The sequence below is a fragment of the Crinia signifera genome, chromosome 1 (genome assembly GCF_055691185.1).
Source record: "Crinia signifera chromosome 1, ASM5569118v1, whole genome shotgun sequence".
Taxonomy (NCBI): Eukaryota; Metazoa; Chordata; class Amphibia; order Anura; family Myobatrachidae; genus Crinia; species Crinia signifera.
This window is the reverse complement of record NC_139217.1, coordinates 225323651-225339615: the sequence shown is the minus strand read 5'-3', so window position 1 is coordinate 225339615 and position 15965 is coordinate 225323651. Positions and strand designations below refer to the sequence as shown.

The following is a 15965-nucleotide window of genomic DNA, read 5'->3' as shown; positions in this document are numbered from 1 at the left end:
CCTCGTAGCAGGCAGATAGTAGCAGCAACTATCTGCCTGTCCTCAATGTAAAAAACTTGCTGCTTTAAGCTAACTTATCAAAATGCCCAGAATTGAGCACGAGCCTAGCCCCATGTCTCTACCCCACCGGGAACCGGAGATATTGCCTGGCAAAGCTGTAACATTTTTTTACCCATAGGATAATATGGGACCCGTCAATTCCGACCCCCACCCGGTTCCGACGGCTGCCAGTTCCCCCCCCCCCCTGGCATCACAGGAGCTTGTGGTTGATGTCATTCAATTCCAAATCGCTGGGCCTTCAATATGATACCAGGATGGTCCATATTGGTCAATCGGTTCCAGAGATATAGCGTGTAAATCGATTTTTTTATTTTTGAAATGTAATTTCATGGCTGTTCATGTTCTTTGAGGGCAGATTACTCTGGAACCAAACGTTCCAGTTTCACTGGACCAAAATCATTCAAAGCCCACTCAAAAGTTCTTCAATATGATACTTGTCTCATGTAAATGTGTCAGTTAGTTCTGAATATATAGCCGGTAAAATAAGATAACTGGTTAAAGGGGGGGAGGGGTGGTTTTCTCTCCCCCTCACACCAGAAAATGCAAGGACTAGGCTGGTGTAAAAGGGGCCAACCTGGGAATGCATTTTCTGGTGTGAAATGGGTATTATTTCAAATAGCTGGGACCTGCAGTGCTCAGAATACAGCCAGGTTCTGCCACTGTCAGTGGCTATCACTTCTGCCTGGTGACTGCTGTCCCCCATTTACCACGAGCATGTATTCCCCATTGGCAATGAGCATGTAATCCCACATGGCAGCGAGCATGGAACCTCTGGCAATGAGCATGGAACCCTTGGCAATGAGCATGTAGATAAGCAGCACATAATTTTTAATAGGCATTATGGTGTTTGGCATAATACATAATGGACATCATGCCGTGTAACTTAACGTGCAATGGACATTATGGTGTAAATGTTTAATGCGCGCCTTTGGTGGACAATGTCCCTGTTTATGAAGCGTATTGTGAATTTTGTCTTAATCTGTGTGGCATTATGTGAATTCTGGCTCAATCCATGTGGCATTATGTGAATTTTGGCTCAATCCGTGTGGCATTATGTGAATTTTGGCTCAATCCATGTGGCATTATGTGAATTTTGGCTCAATCCATGTGGCATTATGTGAATTTTGGCTCAAGCCATGTGGCATCTTCTGAAATTGGCTCAATCCGTGTGGCATTATGTGAATTTTGGCTCAATCCGTGTGGCATTATGTGAATTTTGGCTCAATCCATTTGGCATTATGTGAATTTTGGCTCAATCCATTTGGCATTATGTGAATTTTGGCTCAATCCATTTGGCATTATGTGAATTTTGGCTCAATCCATATGGCATCTTATGAAATTGGCTCAATCCGTGTGGCATTATGTGAATTTTGACACAATCCATGTGGCATTATGTGAATTTTGGCTCAATCCATTTGGCATTTTGTGAATTTTGGCTCAATCCATGTGTTATTATGTAAATTTTGGCTCAATCCGTGTGGCATTATGTGAATTTTGACACAATCCATGTGGCATTGTTTGAATTTTGGCTCATTCCATTTGGCATCATGTGTAAGGGGCAAGTATAATGGGGTCTAGTATTTTGTAGCATAATGTGTAGAAGTTGTATATGGTGTTGTACACTACACTCAAGGACATGCCCCCTGTTGAGTGGCCACACCCCCTTTTCCATAGCGCGCCTTCGGCGCGTGCACAACTACATCCTTCACTTTTGTTGCCATGGTGGGCCTATTTTTAATCCCATTGCCACCCGCTCTCTTAGCATGTACACTGGCACCACTAACACTGGCCCTCCCCCACCTAAACCTGGATACGCCCCTGAGCACAAGTGTGACCTGCTCAATTGCAGGCACAATCTAAGACTGCCTGGGAGGGAAAGTAGAGGGGGAGGAGTTGGCCACACTTTTAAAAGTGCCCATGCTCCCTTGTGGTCGCCTTCTATTCCCCAGTGTAAAAAAAATAATAAAAAATACTAATTAATGCTCCGTACACACAGAGCAATATATTGCTCAGTGTCCAGTTTTCATCAATGACCATAGATGATCACTGATAAAAAGGAGACACTGCCGAGGGAAACCGCTGATCTCCAGGGGGAAGAAGCTGATCGCAGGACCAGTGACTATTGCAGGGATGGTCGTGGCGAGCACTCTCCGCGACAGTTGCCCCGCAGGCGCGGAGATATGGTAGATCAGCGACCATACCCCGCAATTCTTGCTAGAAACTCTAAACTTGCTGCAACACGCAGCCCCATTGCATAGGCACCCACTCCTCTGGGCACCTAAACAAAACAGAGGTATTCTGGGATGCAGCAGGGGAGGAGCCTGCCTCTTAAAGACATAGCATATAGCATAGGTGCCTTAACTCCTCTGGTTGGAGTCTCCCATGGTTAGCTGTGTCACCAGGATGGACGAAAGAGAAAATAGAACTAGGCCAAGGTTAGTCTTAAATCTTTTAAAAAACTGGAGGGATAGCCATCAGGGCCCCGGGTGCTTTGTCTAAAGGAACAGAATCTATAGCAGCTTCAACTTTTCCTAGTATAAACAGGGAGCTAAGACAAGTTTGTGACTCAATAGTAGGGAGGGATAAGCCTTCTAGAAATCTACCATTATCTGGAGACTGTTTGGGGTATTAGGGCCATCTTTTAAATTATACGATTGAGCATAATAATCAGCGAAAGTATTGGAAATTTCTACCAGATCGTTTACTTTGAAGTCTTTAGAAGTATGTAATATTTCCTTAGCTCTGCAGACCCTTAGTTTGTGTGCCAGGAGTCTCAAAAACCTTGTTTAGAATCTACACCCCAACCTAGGTCCTCTTAAATCATTCTTCTAAGAGATGTAGCAAAGTACTCACCTGCGACCAGCAAGGCTCAGCTCCAGTCACTGGTTGTTAATAGGATGACTTCTCACTGCTGTGTTTGTCTATCTGACTGACAGCGGACACTCTTAAAGAGCCTTTGCTGTGTGGCCAACAACAAAGCTCCTAAGCACTATGGGATTCTGCAGTGAAGTCTCTTCCTGCAGAGGGTGCGGGAGCCAGTAAAGCACACAGCTTGTAATATACAGTGCAGCGAACACCAACATGAAAAGCCAGTTCTGCCCACAGGCTGTACCACCCTAGTTATGGCCCAGCTAGCTTCTATAGCCCCATTATCACCTCCTATCAGTCCCCTATATGCCCTTTACCACAAAGTCTGCTTCATAGCACTGCACAGATTTGGAAACTTATGGGGATAACACTGAAGGACTAATTAATAAAGCCTGTCAAACCTAGATACCTCCTTCTTCCCATACCTCCTTGATGAACTTCCCTTTTCTATTTATTTATGGGGAAGATTTACTAAGCCTTGGAGAGAGAAACGGACAACTTAACAGCTCCTATCATTTTTCAAACATGGCTGTAACAAGGCAGTTCGGAGCTGATTGGAACTTCTCTATCTACAAAAAGGCAAATGAACAAAGCAAGCCTTAAGATCTATAAAATGTCCTGCTGCTGATTGTCTTTAAATTATAGTTCAACTGTAAACTATAGAAAGAGACAAAGTATGTATGTTTTTTTTTTTTAAAGACCTCTCAGCGCTGGACCCTTGGGTTCAGTACAAGCTGGATGTTCACATATGGTTCATTGATAATATCCAAAGTCCACTTTTCTTAAAAAGTCAGCATAAATGTTATTCAAAAAAACATGAAAAACTCCAAACGAAAACAACATGAAAAACACCAAAATTAAAAAAAAAAAAAAACATGAAAAACTCCAACATAGTCACAATAAAAAGGTATTTCCTCTCACAAAACCAATGTCACTACACCGTCAAGAGGTCAGGGAAAGATTTTTCAGATGTAGCAAACCAGACCTTTTCCAGGTACTCTCTCTCTTTGTCAAAAACAGACTTTAGGACAAGATGATTCCACGGGTATTACTACAAGTGTTCAGTCATAGATTGACAGGACCTTTCACAAAGTCTGGAATATAAGGGAAAACTTAAGAAAGCACTCTCACCCTTCTGCTGCGGTTACTGGTGGAGTCTTTCTATCCTTTGTTCTTGGTAATACAAGGATCGGCACGCTGCCACTGTGACTCTCCGTGTGTTCTCTCACTCCGGATTGTTAACCCTTCTGGGAGAGTGATTTTCCTCCCGGTGATCGCACTGCCACTGCAGACACCAGGTCTCTCCCGTTGTTAATATCCAGTGTCCCTGACCACCCCGGCATATACCTCCAATGCTTATTATATGGAGGCGGAACAGGGGCCAGGAGACCGCCGATGTCGTCTCCGGCGGGGTGCGCGATCCCTAACAGCTGATCTCAGCTGTGCGCTACTCCCTCACCTGTTCCTGCTGCATCTGTTCACTCCAGCAGATGGGTAGTTGACTGCGGGGCTGAACGTGCATGCTAGCGAAGTTTGTAAGCTTCTCTCAGATAGCCGCATAAACTGCTTTTTCCGTTCTCCTTGCGGAATCCCTTCTCTTGCCTCTTTCTAGTTATAGTGACAAGGAGGACTCCAAGCTGTCGCCAACGCATTTCTAACCTCTCAGGGTCTTTATCAAGGTACTCAAACCTAGAGACCTACTTCTTCCCATACCTCCTTGATGAACTTCTCTTCTCTTTATTTATGGGGAAGATTTACTAAGCCTTGGAGAGAGGAGCTGTTAAGTTGTCAGTTTCTATCATTGGAGCTGATTGGAACTTATCTCTATCTACCTTCAGTCTCCAAAACTATCATTATTGCATTACTTCCTTAAATATAATCCTTTATTTCTATGGCGTTTTGAGAGATCGGCGGCTGTTAAAGTACGCTGCGAATGAGCAAAACAAGAAGGTAACTTCCAGCACAAGGCAATGTAGGACAGGTACACGATGAATAAACATTGCTGCATCAGCATACATGACCCTGAAATACATGCAAGCATCACGATGGCAGAAATCAAAGGTTAGGTGCCATTTTAAGAAGCATGGATTAGAACAGCTGTTCTCAAACTGTGGGTCAAGACCTTCTCAGGATGGGGTCGCGACTCCATGTTTTGACCATCAGGCTGATGGCTTTTCTAATCTGTCAGTGATTTAAGGAGTCTGAAAAGTCTGTTGAATTGTCTGTTATTTTAGACTCCTCACATCACTTTGTGCCTCTAAAATGCTGCCATGTATCTGCTGTCTGCACATGTGTCGTCATGACCTTCTGCATTAACTTGCTGGGGTCCTATAATTATTTATATTGCCTGATGGGGTCTCAGAGCAAAATAGTTTGAGGACCCCTGGATTACAAGACAGTCTAAAGCCCCATACACATGGTCTAATTCTAACAAGAATCGCCAGAGGTATATTTGCGTTCCAGGCGACTGTCACCGGGAGCGCTTCCCCCTGCAGTGTCCCCATTTCACCAGCAACCATTTCTGTTAGCTGATTAAAATGGGACACTGAGCAATATTATTGCTGAGCAATTTTAAGCCAAAATTGCTCAGCAATCATATTGCTCCACTTGAACAGAGCTTAAAGCTGTGTGCTCCCACAGCCAGCCCTTCATGGTCGCTGGAGCATGCTCCTCCGATTATGGCTATAAATTGCTGTTCCCTGATGCACAATGCACTGTGAACCAGCGATTTCTATCAAAATGAGGTAGAGACAGAATGAGACAGAATAGATTGCAATTTTCAGCCAAAATCACTGGTCGTTGAGGAAAACGGTACACTGATCAATGTATTGCTGAGCGGTTTTAAGCCAAAATCGTTCAGCAACCAAATCGCACCGTGTGTACACAGCTTAATGGAAGGAAAAGCATATGAAGCACATTCTATTGTAAACTTTTGGTGTATTCTCCCTTGTAGGTGAGGAGCTTTAGAATTTTTGGATATGCTTAACAATATTTAACCGATGCAATCAGAAAATTGCTGAAAACAAGACAACGTTACTTACATCATTCATGGTCCCCATTTCCTTGTTTTTTTTCATAAACTTCGTTATGCTCATGCTGCCAGCAGACTTTCTCTTGCCAGATGTGGGCATTGACAGCATTTGTCCACTAGCCGCACCACTTTCCTCTCTGCTAGATGAAGTCACCTGTGTAATATATGTCCACTGGCATGGCACAGGAAGACTTTCCAGTTGGAAGCTTTTCAAGACATCAGAGTGCACGTACCAACATAAACGGTGATCTGGACGCTTCTCATATACAGAATTCTCAGTGATGATACGTTTCAATCGAGCTTTGGAGGGCACATTTATGTAGCTGGGGGTTTGCGGTTTAGCATTTGGACTACTCGATTCAGATAACGTTAAGTTGCCAACATCAAAACATTGTAATAGGCCACGACGCCAGCACTCCTGAAACTCTTGAATGATTGTTTTGCTTCCGTTGACATTTCCATGTAGCAATGGGAGGAGATGCATAAGGACTGCATAGGGGTGGAAAAAAAAAATTGTTCGAGTCACATTACCAAAAACACCACACACACTTTTATATCAGAAAGATTTTTTTTCTTAAAGTAGTCAGTATATAGTTAGTGGAAAATATACCCATACCTAGTGCTGCAACTATTTGGGGCCAGATCTAGAGATGGTCTGCCATAAGCAAGCAATAAATTATGAACCCCACCACACATAGGACAGTGTACTTTTTTCATAAGACATTTTCACAATTGAAATACATGCTTTCACCATGACTATAGCCTCTGTGGCCCCTGGAAGTGGAGTGCTGCAAAAGTAGTTCATGTCTCTATGGAGGAGAAAATCAACCTTCTATAGTATCACATACAAAAGAAATGTAAATTCACTGGTATAAGGATGTCAATGTGGAAATGCAAGGAAAGAAGAAAGCACTAATATCACTATATCTTTCAAAACAATGAGCCCCTCTACAATTTTCATGAAGTATAAATGAGGTTCAGGTTCTTACATGATGGCCATGATTGCCCATTTACCACTTCAAGGCAATCAGATGGTCCCTAACATCCCAGGTATGGAACGTTAGGTTGACAAGTTTTAAGTAGACAGTCATTAGGTTGACCAGTATGAGTCAACCTAGGTCAACACATGAAAAAGGTTGACATGCAGGTTTGATTGTTTCCTGGTGTCTATCGATGTAGGTCAACATGGACACTAAGTGTACGGGGTCCCCTTGCCATGCTTCAAACACGGTGCCTCGCTGCACTCAGCACACAATTATGTTCCCCTTTCACGAAGGGGATTATATAAAATTGCATACTGCAGATATACACACAATAATAAAACTATTAATTAAAAGCATTATAAAAAAGGTACCACACTCATAGGGGTAATAATGGACAACAGATGATGGGAATGGGATCATCTTGGGCCGCTGGAGGAAGGAGGTCTGGGGCAATGTCCCAAATAGTCCGATATCGGGTCCTCTAGGGTTCGGTGGTAGCTGGAGATGGAAGTCCAAGAATGTTCAAACACCTGAATTGGTACAATAGTTTCAAGAGGGGTAATCCTTTGGAGTGGTACCAATAACATCTAACGTGCTTTGCTACAATCCTGTAGCTGTCATTTTCATCATATAAACCATTGTAATTCCTACACCTTTCACCTGATTTGGATGTAAATACACTCAAATTAAAAGCAGAAAGGCTGTAGTTAAAGCACATCTTGTTTGGTCCATTTTAAATCCATTGTGGTGGTGTATAGATCCCAAAATATGAGAATTGTGTCAATGTCCCAATATTTATGGACCTGACTGTATATATTAGCACCAGACACAATGGCCAGTATCCAATGCCTCAGATTCGCCGGTTTTTTTCAGTGAATCTGGCAATTCGCTGGGTTTACGGCGAATTTTCTGTTAGAAAAAACAATTCTCCCTATTCAATGGAGGCAATTCGCCACAAATGAACAGCGAATGACTCCGGCAGCCACAGCACGGTGATGTCAGCGCTGGGACTGCTTGACCCGGAGGCTCTGCTGCTGCTGGACCTGTCCCCAGGCTGTGCGGAGGCTCCCGCCTGCATCACGCGCTCCCCCGCCGCGACACCAGTCCCTCCCATCCCCCTGCAGACTCCAGACAGGCATGGAGCATCTGCACAGGGGGATTCGTCACTCTTGCCACTATTCGCCGTCAGGGGCAGCGAGCCCCTGACGCATTGAATAGTCAGGGCTGGCGGCGAATTGAAGGGGAGAGAAAAATCATGGCGAGCGCACTGCGAATCAAAAACAGGATTCGCTGCCATGCGCTCGCCATTGCATTGAATACTCCCCACTGAGTCACCTTTGATAAAGCTACTGGCTTGTAGCAAAACACTTTAGACGTTAATGGTACCACTCCAAAAGATTACCCCTCTTGACCACTATGGGACCAATTCAGGTGTTTGGACATTCTTGGACTTGGCTTCCAGCTACAGCCGCACACTAGAGAGGACACTATCGGACCAATTGGGACATTGCCCCAGACCTCTTCCTCTAGCGACCCACCATCTTACGCTGTGAGTAATAGAGAGGACACAAAACATCAGGACTCTGGGACATAGTTTAAAAACTCCCCAGTGAGGAGATTAACCATCTGGATTGCTTGGGACCCTGTCCCCTACTTTGTCTTCCAGCGGTGCGAACATACGGTAATGTGTTACTTACATTCTTAAATATACCAAGGTCCAAGATTAGCCAATTCCCATCATCTGCTGACAATAATTACGCCTATCAGTGTGGTAGTTTGAACTCACTCTTATTGTGTGTATGTTTATGCAATTACCTCCTTAAAAGCTTTTTTTCTTTCATTGAAAAAATAGGGCTGCTTCTTTTGTATTTATTGCTTTACTTTGTGCGGACTGACTATCCCCTCTCCCAGCAGCAGCTTTAATAGATAAAAAGATAATGTCAGGGACCCGAGACCAACCTTGTTTGTTATTTCCTTTTTTTCGTGAAAATCTTGTGTCTACCTTGTCTCAAGCATCATAGTGGTTGACCTAATGACTGTTGACCCAACAACTGCATACCAACAACCCAAATACTGTCATAGTACATACATTGACCCAGGACTCACCAATAATAGTGCCCATTCGGATGTAGAACAAAATGAAAGGACATTTACTAATTAAAATCACCTAACAGCAGGTGGGAGTAATGTTTATATCAGGCAGGAATCTTCAACCATACTTTATAGAAAGAACCTCATTTAATCTCAATCAAAATTTTCAGGATTAGTATTCATAATGCTTAGAGGGGGCAATAACATTTTCTTTCTTATGTATGGCACTACAAGATTAAGCATGGTATCTCCTTTTAGGTTTGTAAATTGGGCATCCAGTCCAGCTTCCCCTGTTTCTGTGAAAAATCAAACACGTCAAGTACCATAAATTGTAATATAAAAGCAGTATTGCTTACTTTCTCTGTCCTCTAGAAACTTTGTGGAGTTAATTTCCTGCATCATATCCTCCTCATTGATAACAGGATCTAAAATACAAACTGAAAATTTCTGGAGGAATTGTATATCTGTAGGTCTGCCTCCCAGCCACACACATCCAATCACTAATGGTTTCAGAACATTGATTTTCTTTCCCTTGGATTGCAGCTCATCCCATTCCTTAGCCTTTAGCCTCTGACGTACTTTCTGATTTTCTGGATTTTTGCATTCCTAAAAAAGGTATAAGCAGAATTAATAGAAGTAATGGCCATTTTATGTTTTCTAATGTTTCTGGTATCCACTTTGCATTTGAACACAATTCAAAATGGTTTTCCAAGCATGTCTATATACTGTTATTTATCTCACCTGATGAAAAAACTAACAGAGCAACAAAATAAAGCCATGAGGGTGCACATCTGCCCAGGTCAGATAGGGCAAACTTTCCTGTGTGCAACAAAATTGGCTGTGTTCCCCTATGGCAGGCCGAGCCAATCTGTGGCTCTCCTTCTGGTGTGAAACTAAAAGTCCCAGCATGCCTTGCCACATTTGTGCTATTAAACACTATCAAGGCATGCTGGGATGTTTAGTTCCACAACAGCCGGACAGTCACAGGTTGGCCAGCCTGCCCTATGGTATTTGAAAAGATGGAGCTGTGCTTATAATAATAGCATGAATTAGCGACTGATGGAATAGACTCTTGTTAGAAAAGCACTCAACTGTACATGGTGTATTGGTTAGTCTCGTTCCTATTGTGGCTTTAGATTAATTTTTAAATCATCCCTGAGCGAGATTGACCTTTTTCTCACAATACAGCTTTTCCCATTTTTCACAGCTGCTGGAATAGAGAGCTCATCTCAGCAATAGACATGCTCCCAGGAGCCACCATTGTTTTCAGAGGTCCTATATGACTCACCCGGAAGAGAATAGGCACCCAGTACAGAAAAAGGCATCGTCTTAGATGAACAGTATTTAGACAGATCCAGTCTGAGGACAAAATGAAGTGGGGAATAGGTAGACCGCAAGAAACCATTTGGATATCTGGAACTTCTTATCCAGATGTGTCCAAGTGGCTCACCGCTGTTTCATAAACTGAGGGGAAGAGCAAAGTTACTAATTGTTTCTTGTTCTTAAAAGGACTCAGGAGATTCCGCAGTTTCCTAATCCAGGAGCTTAACCCTTTAAGTGCCAAGCAAATTTGCCAAATAGGTGTGAAAATTTACAACATTTTTATTCATCATAATGTTTACATTATATAGGAAATATATATATATTTTAAACATTGATGTTTGCACTAAAAGGGTAAATCACCTGATGGACAGTCTTTATCAAGTCTCCAACCCCGTGGCTATTGTTCAATTCCACCTCCTTTAACCCCCCCCCCCCATGAATATGAAACCAGAGATCATTTTAAAAGTGTGTGTTACAAATTTGTACTTTAAAGAAGTACTTATTGATTTACATCATTATTGAAGAAAACTTTGCCTTTTAGTGAGCTGTTCACGGGGAGACTTTCTAACTCGGCTAGCACTACATCCTGGCCTGCAACAGTTTTAATACAGTATACAATGCATTCCAGTTGGTTTGGAATAAAAAGAGAAAAAAAAAAAAGCTTCCTGCTCTGAGAAGTTGGATTCGATTTGCTTTCTGAGCATTCCAGAAGCACACCATTACATTGGCCAAGTTCTGAGGGAAAAAATAAAATATAAAAAAAGGTATTTGTGTAGTTTGTAGTAGTGTGGGATCGCCTCACACCGCATATCACATGCAATGCGATTTAGTACACCCCCACTATCCACATCAGCCCAAAGTGTGGCAAGCGCACGCGGTACGTGTCCTCCGATCTGTTCATACCCCCACTATCCATATCGGCATGGAGTTTATTCTATAAAGTGTGGCGAGCGCAGCAAGCCATCGAGTATGAAGCGTGACGAGCGCAGCGACCCCCACAAGGGGATGTGCATTACTTGACGTGTATTCTGCATCCCCTCGCCACTCTGCCTCGTTTTCCACATCCGCTCGCCACGCTTCGGGCTCGGTGGCTCAATACACTTTATAAAATCCACTCCACGATGACGTGGATAGTGGGGGAATGAACGGGTAGGGAGGATGCATACCACACATGCTTCGGGCTGACGTGGATAGTGGGGGTGTGCTAAATCGCATTGCATGCAAAGCGATCAACGGGCAGTGCCATTGTGAAACTACACAAGTACCATCGCATCACATGTGCGATGCGATCCCAGTGCCGCCGTGAAACTACACAAGTACCTAAAAAAAAAAAAAACACATCGGACAAACAAAACATGGCTGACTTTCTGGGCTGCTAAAAATAGGATTTTAATTACCTGCCGGTAAATCCTTTTCTCGTAGTCCATATGGGATACTGGGGTCTCAATACGATGGGCAATAGAGGGTCCTCCGCAGGAGAAAAGCACATAAGATCTTCAGCAGGGTGTACTGGTTCCTCCCCTCTATGTCCCCACCCACAAGCCGTTAAGGTAAAACTGTGCCCAAAGGAGGGTGGACATACTTGAGAGAAGAATATGATCTGAAACGTGGTGAGATTCATACCAGCACACCATAACAAATAACCAGAAAACTGGAATTTCTTTTTTGTTATGGTAGCAGGTGGCAACAATGCTAACAGTATAAACAAGAAAGCTGATATAACTTGAAGAAAAACTACACACTTAGGCAAGCACCCAGTATCCCATATGGACTACAAGAAAAGGATTTACTAGTAGCGATGGGTATATCTCAAAGCTTCCAGAACAGGCGGAAAGGTGTTGATACTTCTGCAGCACTGCCCGCTCAAACTGGGTAAACTCTTTGGGCAGAGCGTCACATTTGTAAAACTTCACAAACTTACACTTTCCTGACCACGTCGCAGCTCTACAAAGTTGTAAGGCCGAGACACCCCATTCAGTCGCCACCAGGAAGATCCCACTGCTCTCATTTAGTGGGCTTTTACCAAAGCAGAGATTGTCAACTGTCGAAACATAGGCTTGTTGAATGGTCATCCGAATCCAACAAGCGAAGGACTGCTTAGATGCCGGACAACCCTTCCTTTGAGCATTAGAGAGCACAAAGAGGGCATTCATCTTGCAAATCTGAGCCATCCTTTTAACGTAGGTCTTCAAGGCTCTAACAACATCCAAAGATTCTGTGATCCGCTATATCTTTGTGAAAGATGAAGTAAAGACTCTTACACGTCAAGGCTCCTAATTCCAATACCCATCTAGCCAAGGCTAGGGCCAATGGCATTACCATCTTCCATGTAAGGTGCTTCATCTATCGTCGACAGGGGTTAAAACCATGAGGACTGCAGAAAATTCAACACCACATTCAGATCTCATGGTGCCGAAGTCGGCACAAAGGGAGGTTGAATATGAAGAACACCTTGGAGAAAGGTCTGCACCTCAAACAGAACTGCCAACTCCTTCTTAAGAAAATGTATAAGGCTGAAATCTGAACCTTTAGTGATCCGAGACGCACGCATAAATCCAGACCCGCCTGCAAATACAGGAGGAAACGGTCCAGCTTAAAGCCTGTAGGTAGAAGCTTTTCTTTCTCACAACATGATATATATCTACTCCAGATATGATATGAGGTCACCGGCTTTCTTGCCTGGGTCATTGTGGAAATTACTGTCACATCCAGGCCTTTCTGAGTTAAAATCTGCCACTCAACCTCCAAGCCTTTAAACAAAGCCGCTTTAAGTCCTGTAGACGAACGGGCCTCGAGGCCAGTCTGAGGCTACCAGAATTGCCTCCACTCATTGGCTTCTGATTCTTATTAGCCCCCTTGGAATTAGAGGAAACAGGTACACTAGTCGATAAGACTACTTTGACGTCAGGGAATCCACTGCATCCGCGTCCATCGTGAGAAGGATCCAATTGGCCCACCAGAAGCTTTGGAGATTGCAGCCACCACAGGAGTGACATCCTTGCTTGGGGGGGGGGGGGGGGGGTAGACGTGTGATCTTGTGCATCTACATGTGACCCTGACCACTTGCTCAAGATGTCTAACCGAAAGGTTCTGGTACTGAACCTTCCAAACTAAATAGCCACCATCTTGCCCAACAAACGGATACACAAATGTCCAGATATCCTGCTTGGATAGAGCGCCTCTCTGACCAAATTTTGGAGTGCTGTTGCCTTCCCTGAAGACAGGAACACTCTTTATTCCACAGTGTCCCGAATCATACAGTACCTAGAAACTCGAGTCGCTGGGATGGAAACAGCTGGGACGTCAGTAGATTCAAGACCCAGCTATGATTTGTCAAGACCTGAATCATGCGATTGATCGCCTGTTCCAACCGTACCTCTGAGAGAGCCTTTGTCAGGAGGTCATCCAGGTATGGGACAATGTTGATTCCCTGAGTCCTGAACAAGAACATCATCTCCACCATCAAATCTGAATATACAAGGGGCCGTAGACCTTCTGACCGATAATGCCTGAAACTGGTCATTTTCGCCCTTTAGGACAAATCTCAGGTATGCCTGATGAAGCCAAATGGGTATGAGAAGGTAAGCACATCCAGCAAAGCCAGGAATTCTCCTTCCTCCAATGCAGATATCATGGTTTTCAGGGTTTCCATCTTGAATTTAAAGACAATCAGGTAAGGATTCAGAAATTACAAATTCAGGATAGGTCGTACCAAGCCCTCCAGCTTCGGCACCACAAACAGGATGGAATAGTAACCCAGACCACGTTGTTTTATTGGGACCGGCACGATTACCTGAGACTGGACCAACTTCAGTATGGCCTGACGCAGGACAATTTGAGCCTCTTCTGTAGCTGGTAAACACAATTGAAAGTATAACTGAGGCGGAGACCTGTTGAACTCCAGCATGTAACCATGAGAAATAAGATCCCTGACCCAGGAATCTAGACACGAGGCCTCGCACACGTGGATGAAGTGTAACAATCGTGCTCCCAAATCGAGAATGTCCTGGGGTGGGTGAAGGAAGTCATGCTGAGGGTTTGGAAGCAGTGGTACTGGAGCTTCTTTCCTGACCTACTGCAGCTGCAGGTTTTCTGAACTTGCCTCTGTTAGAATTGGAAGCCTCTCTTGCTCTAGACCGAAATCTGGGCACCTGAAAGGGCTGCTGAGCCATTACTGGAAAGGAAACCCGAACCTGTGGGGTTCAAGTCAGAAGAAAGGTAGGTACTTGTGGATTATCACGGCTCCCATCGCATGCCATGGCATGCGATGCGATCTTTACCGATTTTTGCCGTTTTTAGTCAAAATCGCATGCAATCGCATCGCATGCAATTTGATTGCATTCGATCGAATACGATTTTTCACTGAAAAGCATCCAAATGCATTGGAATTAGTATGAAACATGTTCAATGGCCCCCAAATGGCATTTTTGAGGCTGTACCACCCCCACTATCAACGCGAACCCGAAGCGTGGCGAGCGCAGCGTGCCCGCGAGGGGCGGCGGTACGCGTCCTACAACCTTTTCATACCCCCACTATCCACGTCGGCGTGGAGTTGAGAATAGAAAGTGTGGCGAGCGCAGCGAGCCCGAAGCGTGGCGAGCGCAGCGAGGGGACGCGGACACCTGTGAAGCCCGTGAGGGGACACGTATACCTGTGAAGGTATCCGCGTCCGCTCGCCACGCTTCGGGCTCAGTGGCTCGCTGCGCTCTCCACACTTTCTATTCTCAACTCCACGCCGACGTGGATAGTGGGGGTATGAAAAGGTCATAGATCGCGTACCGCTGCGCTCGCCATGCTTCGGGTTCGTGTTGATAGTGGGGGTGGTACAGCCTCAAAAATGCCATTTGGGGGCCATTGAACATGTTTCATACTAATTCCAATGCATTTGGGTGCTTTTCAGTGAAAAATCGCATGTGATGCGATCGCATGCAATGCGATTTTTTTCGCATACGATGGCCATCGTGGGAGCCGTGATAATCCACAAGTACCGAAAGGTACACTTTTCCAGGCGTAGCTTTGGAAGTTCAGTCATCCAATTTGCTTCCAAAGAGTCACCTTCACCTGAGAAGAGATTCCACACTGTGCTTGGAGTCAGTGTCCGCAAACCACTGTCGCAGCCATAGGGCCCTACGGGCCAACACTGCCTTAGCAGTATCTCTCGCATTTATAGCACCCAGCTCTTTTTGCACTTCACAAAGGACCTTAGCAGTGGCCTGTACAGATGGGTCAGGTCCCATCTTTGCAGGGGATGGCGCCATGGCGATGGTGAGAAGGGGACGCGCGCGCACGAGCGGCGCGCGCGTCCCCTTCCGACGGCGCTTCCATCCGTTCCCCCGGGTCCCCGCCGGCTTGCCGGCGGTAACCCGGGGTCCCCACCGCCTGCCCGCACCCCCCCTAACCCCCCCTAACCCTGTCCGTCTCCCTGAGGCGGAGACGGACAGGGTTTCCGTCGCGCTAGCGACGGAGACTGAGACGCGCGTGAGACGCACGCGCGTCTCAGTCTCCTCGCTGGCGAGGCTGCTGGCGGGTCGCCAGCGCGTACGTTCTGGCGACCCGCCAGCAAGGATGTAAAACATCACATACTGTATGTGTAATAATTTTTCAGCAAT

The 15965-nt window shown here is 44.9% G+C and overlaps 1 protein-coding gene across 1 annotated transcript in view; it reads right to left on the bottom strand.

Moving 5' to 3' along the window:
• The window catches only part of CHAF1A (chromatin assembly factor 1 subunit A), a 248464-nt gene that overhangs the window by 25266 nt on the left and 207233 nt on the right, over positions 1-15965 (bottom strand). The window contains exons 12-13 of the mRNA XM_083179341.1: positions 9390-9639; positions 5970-6448 (exon numbers count right to left, since the gene is read on the bottom strand). Coding sequence (XP_083035467.1) covers positions 5970-6448; positions 9390-9639 — 729 coding nt within the window. The remainder of the gene's footprint in view (positions 1-5969; positions 6449-9389; positions 9640-15965) is intronic.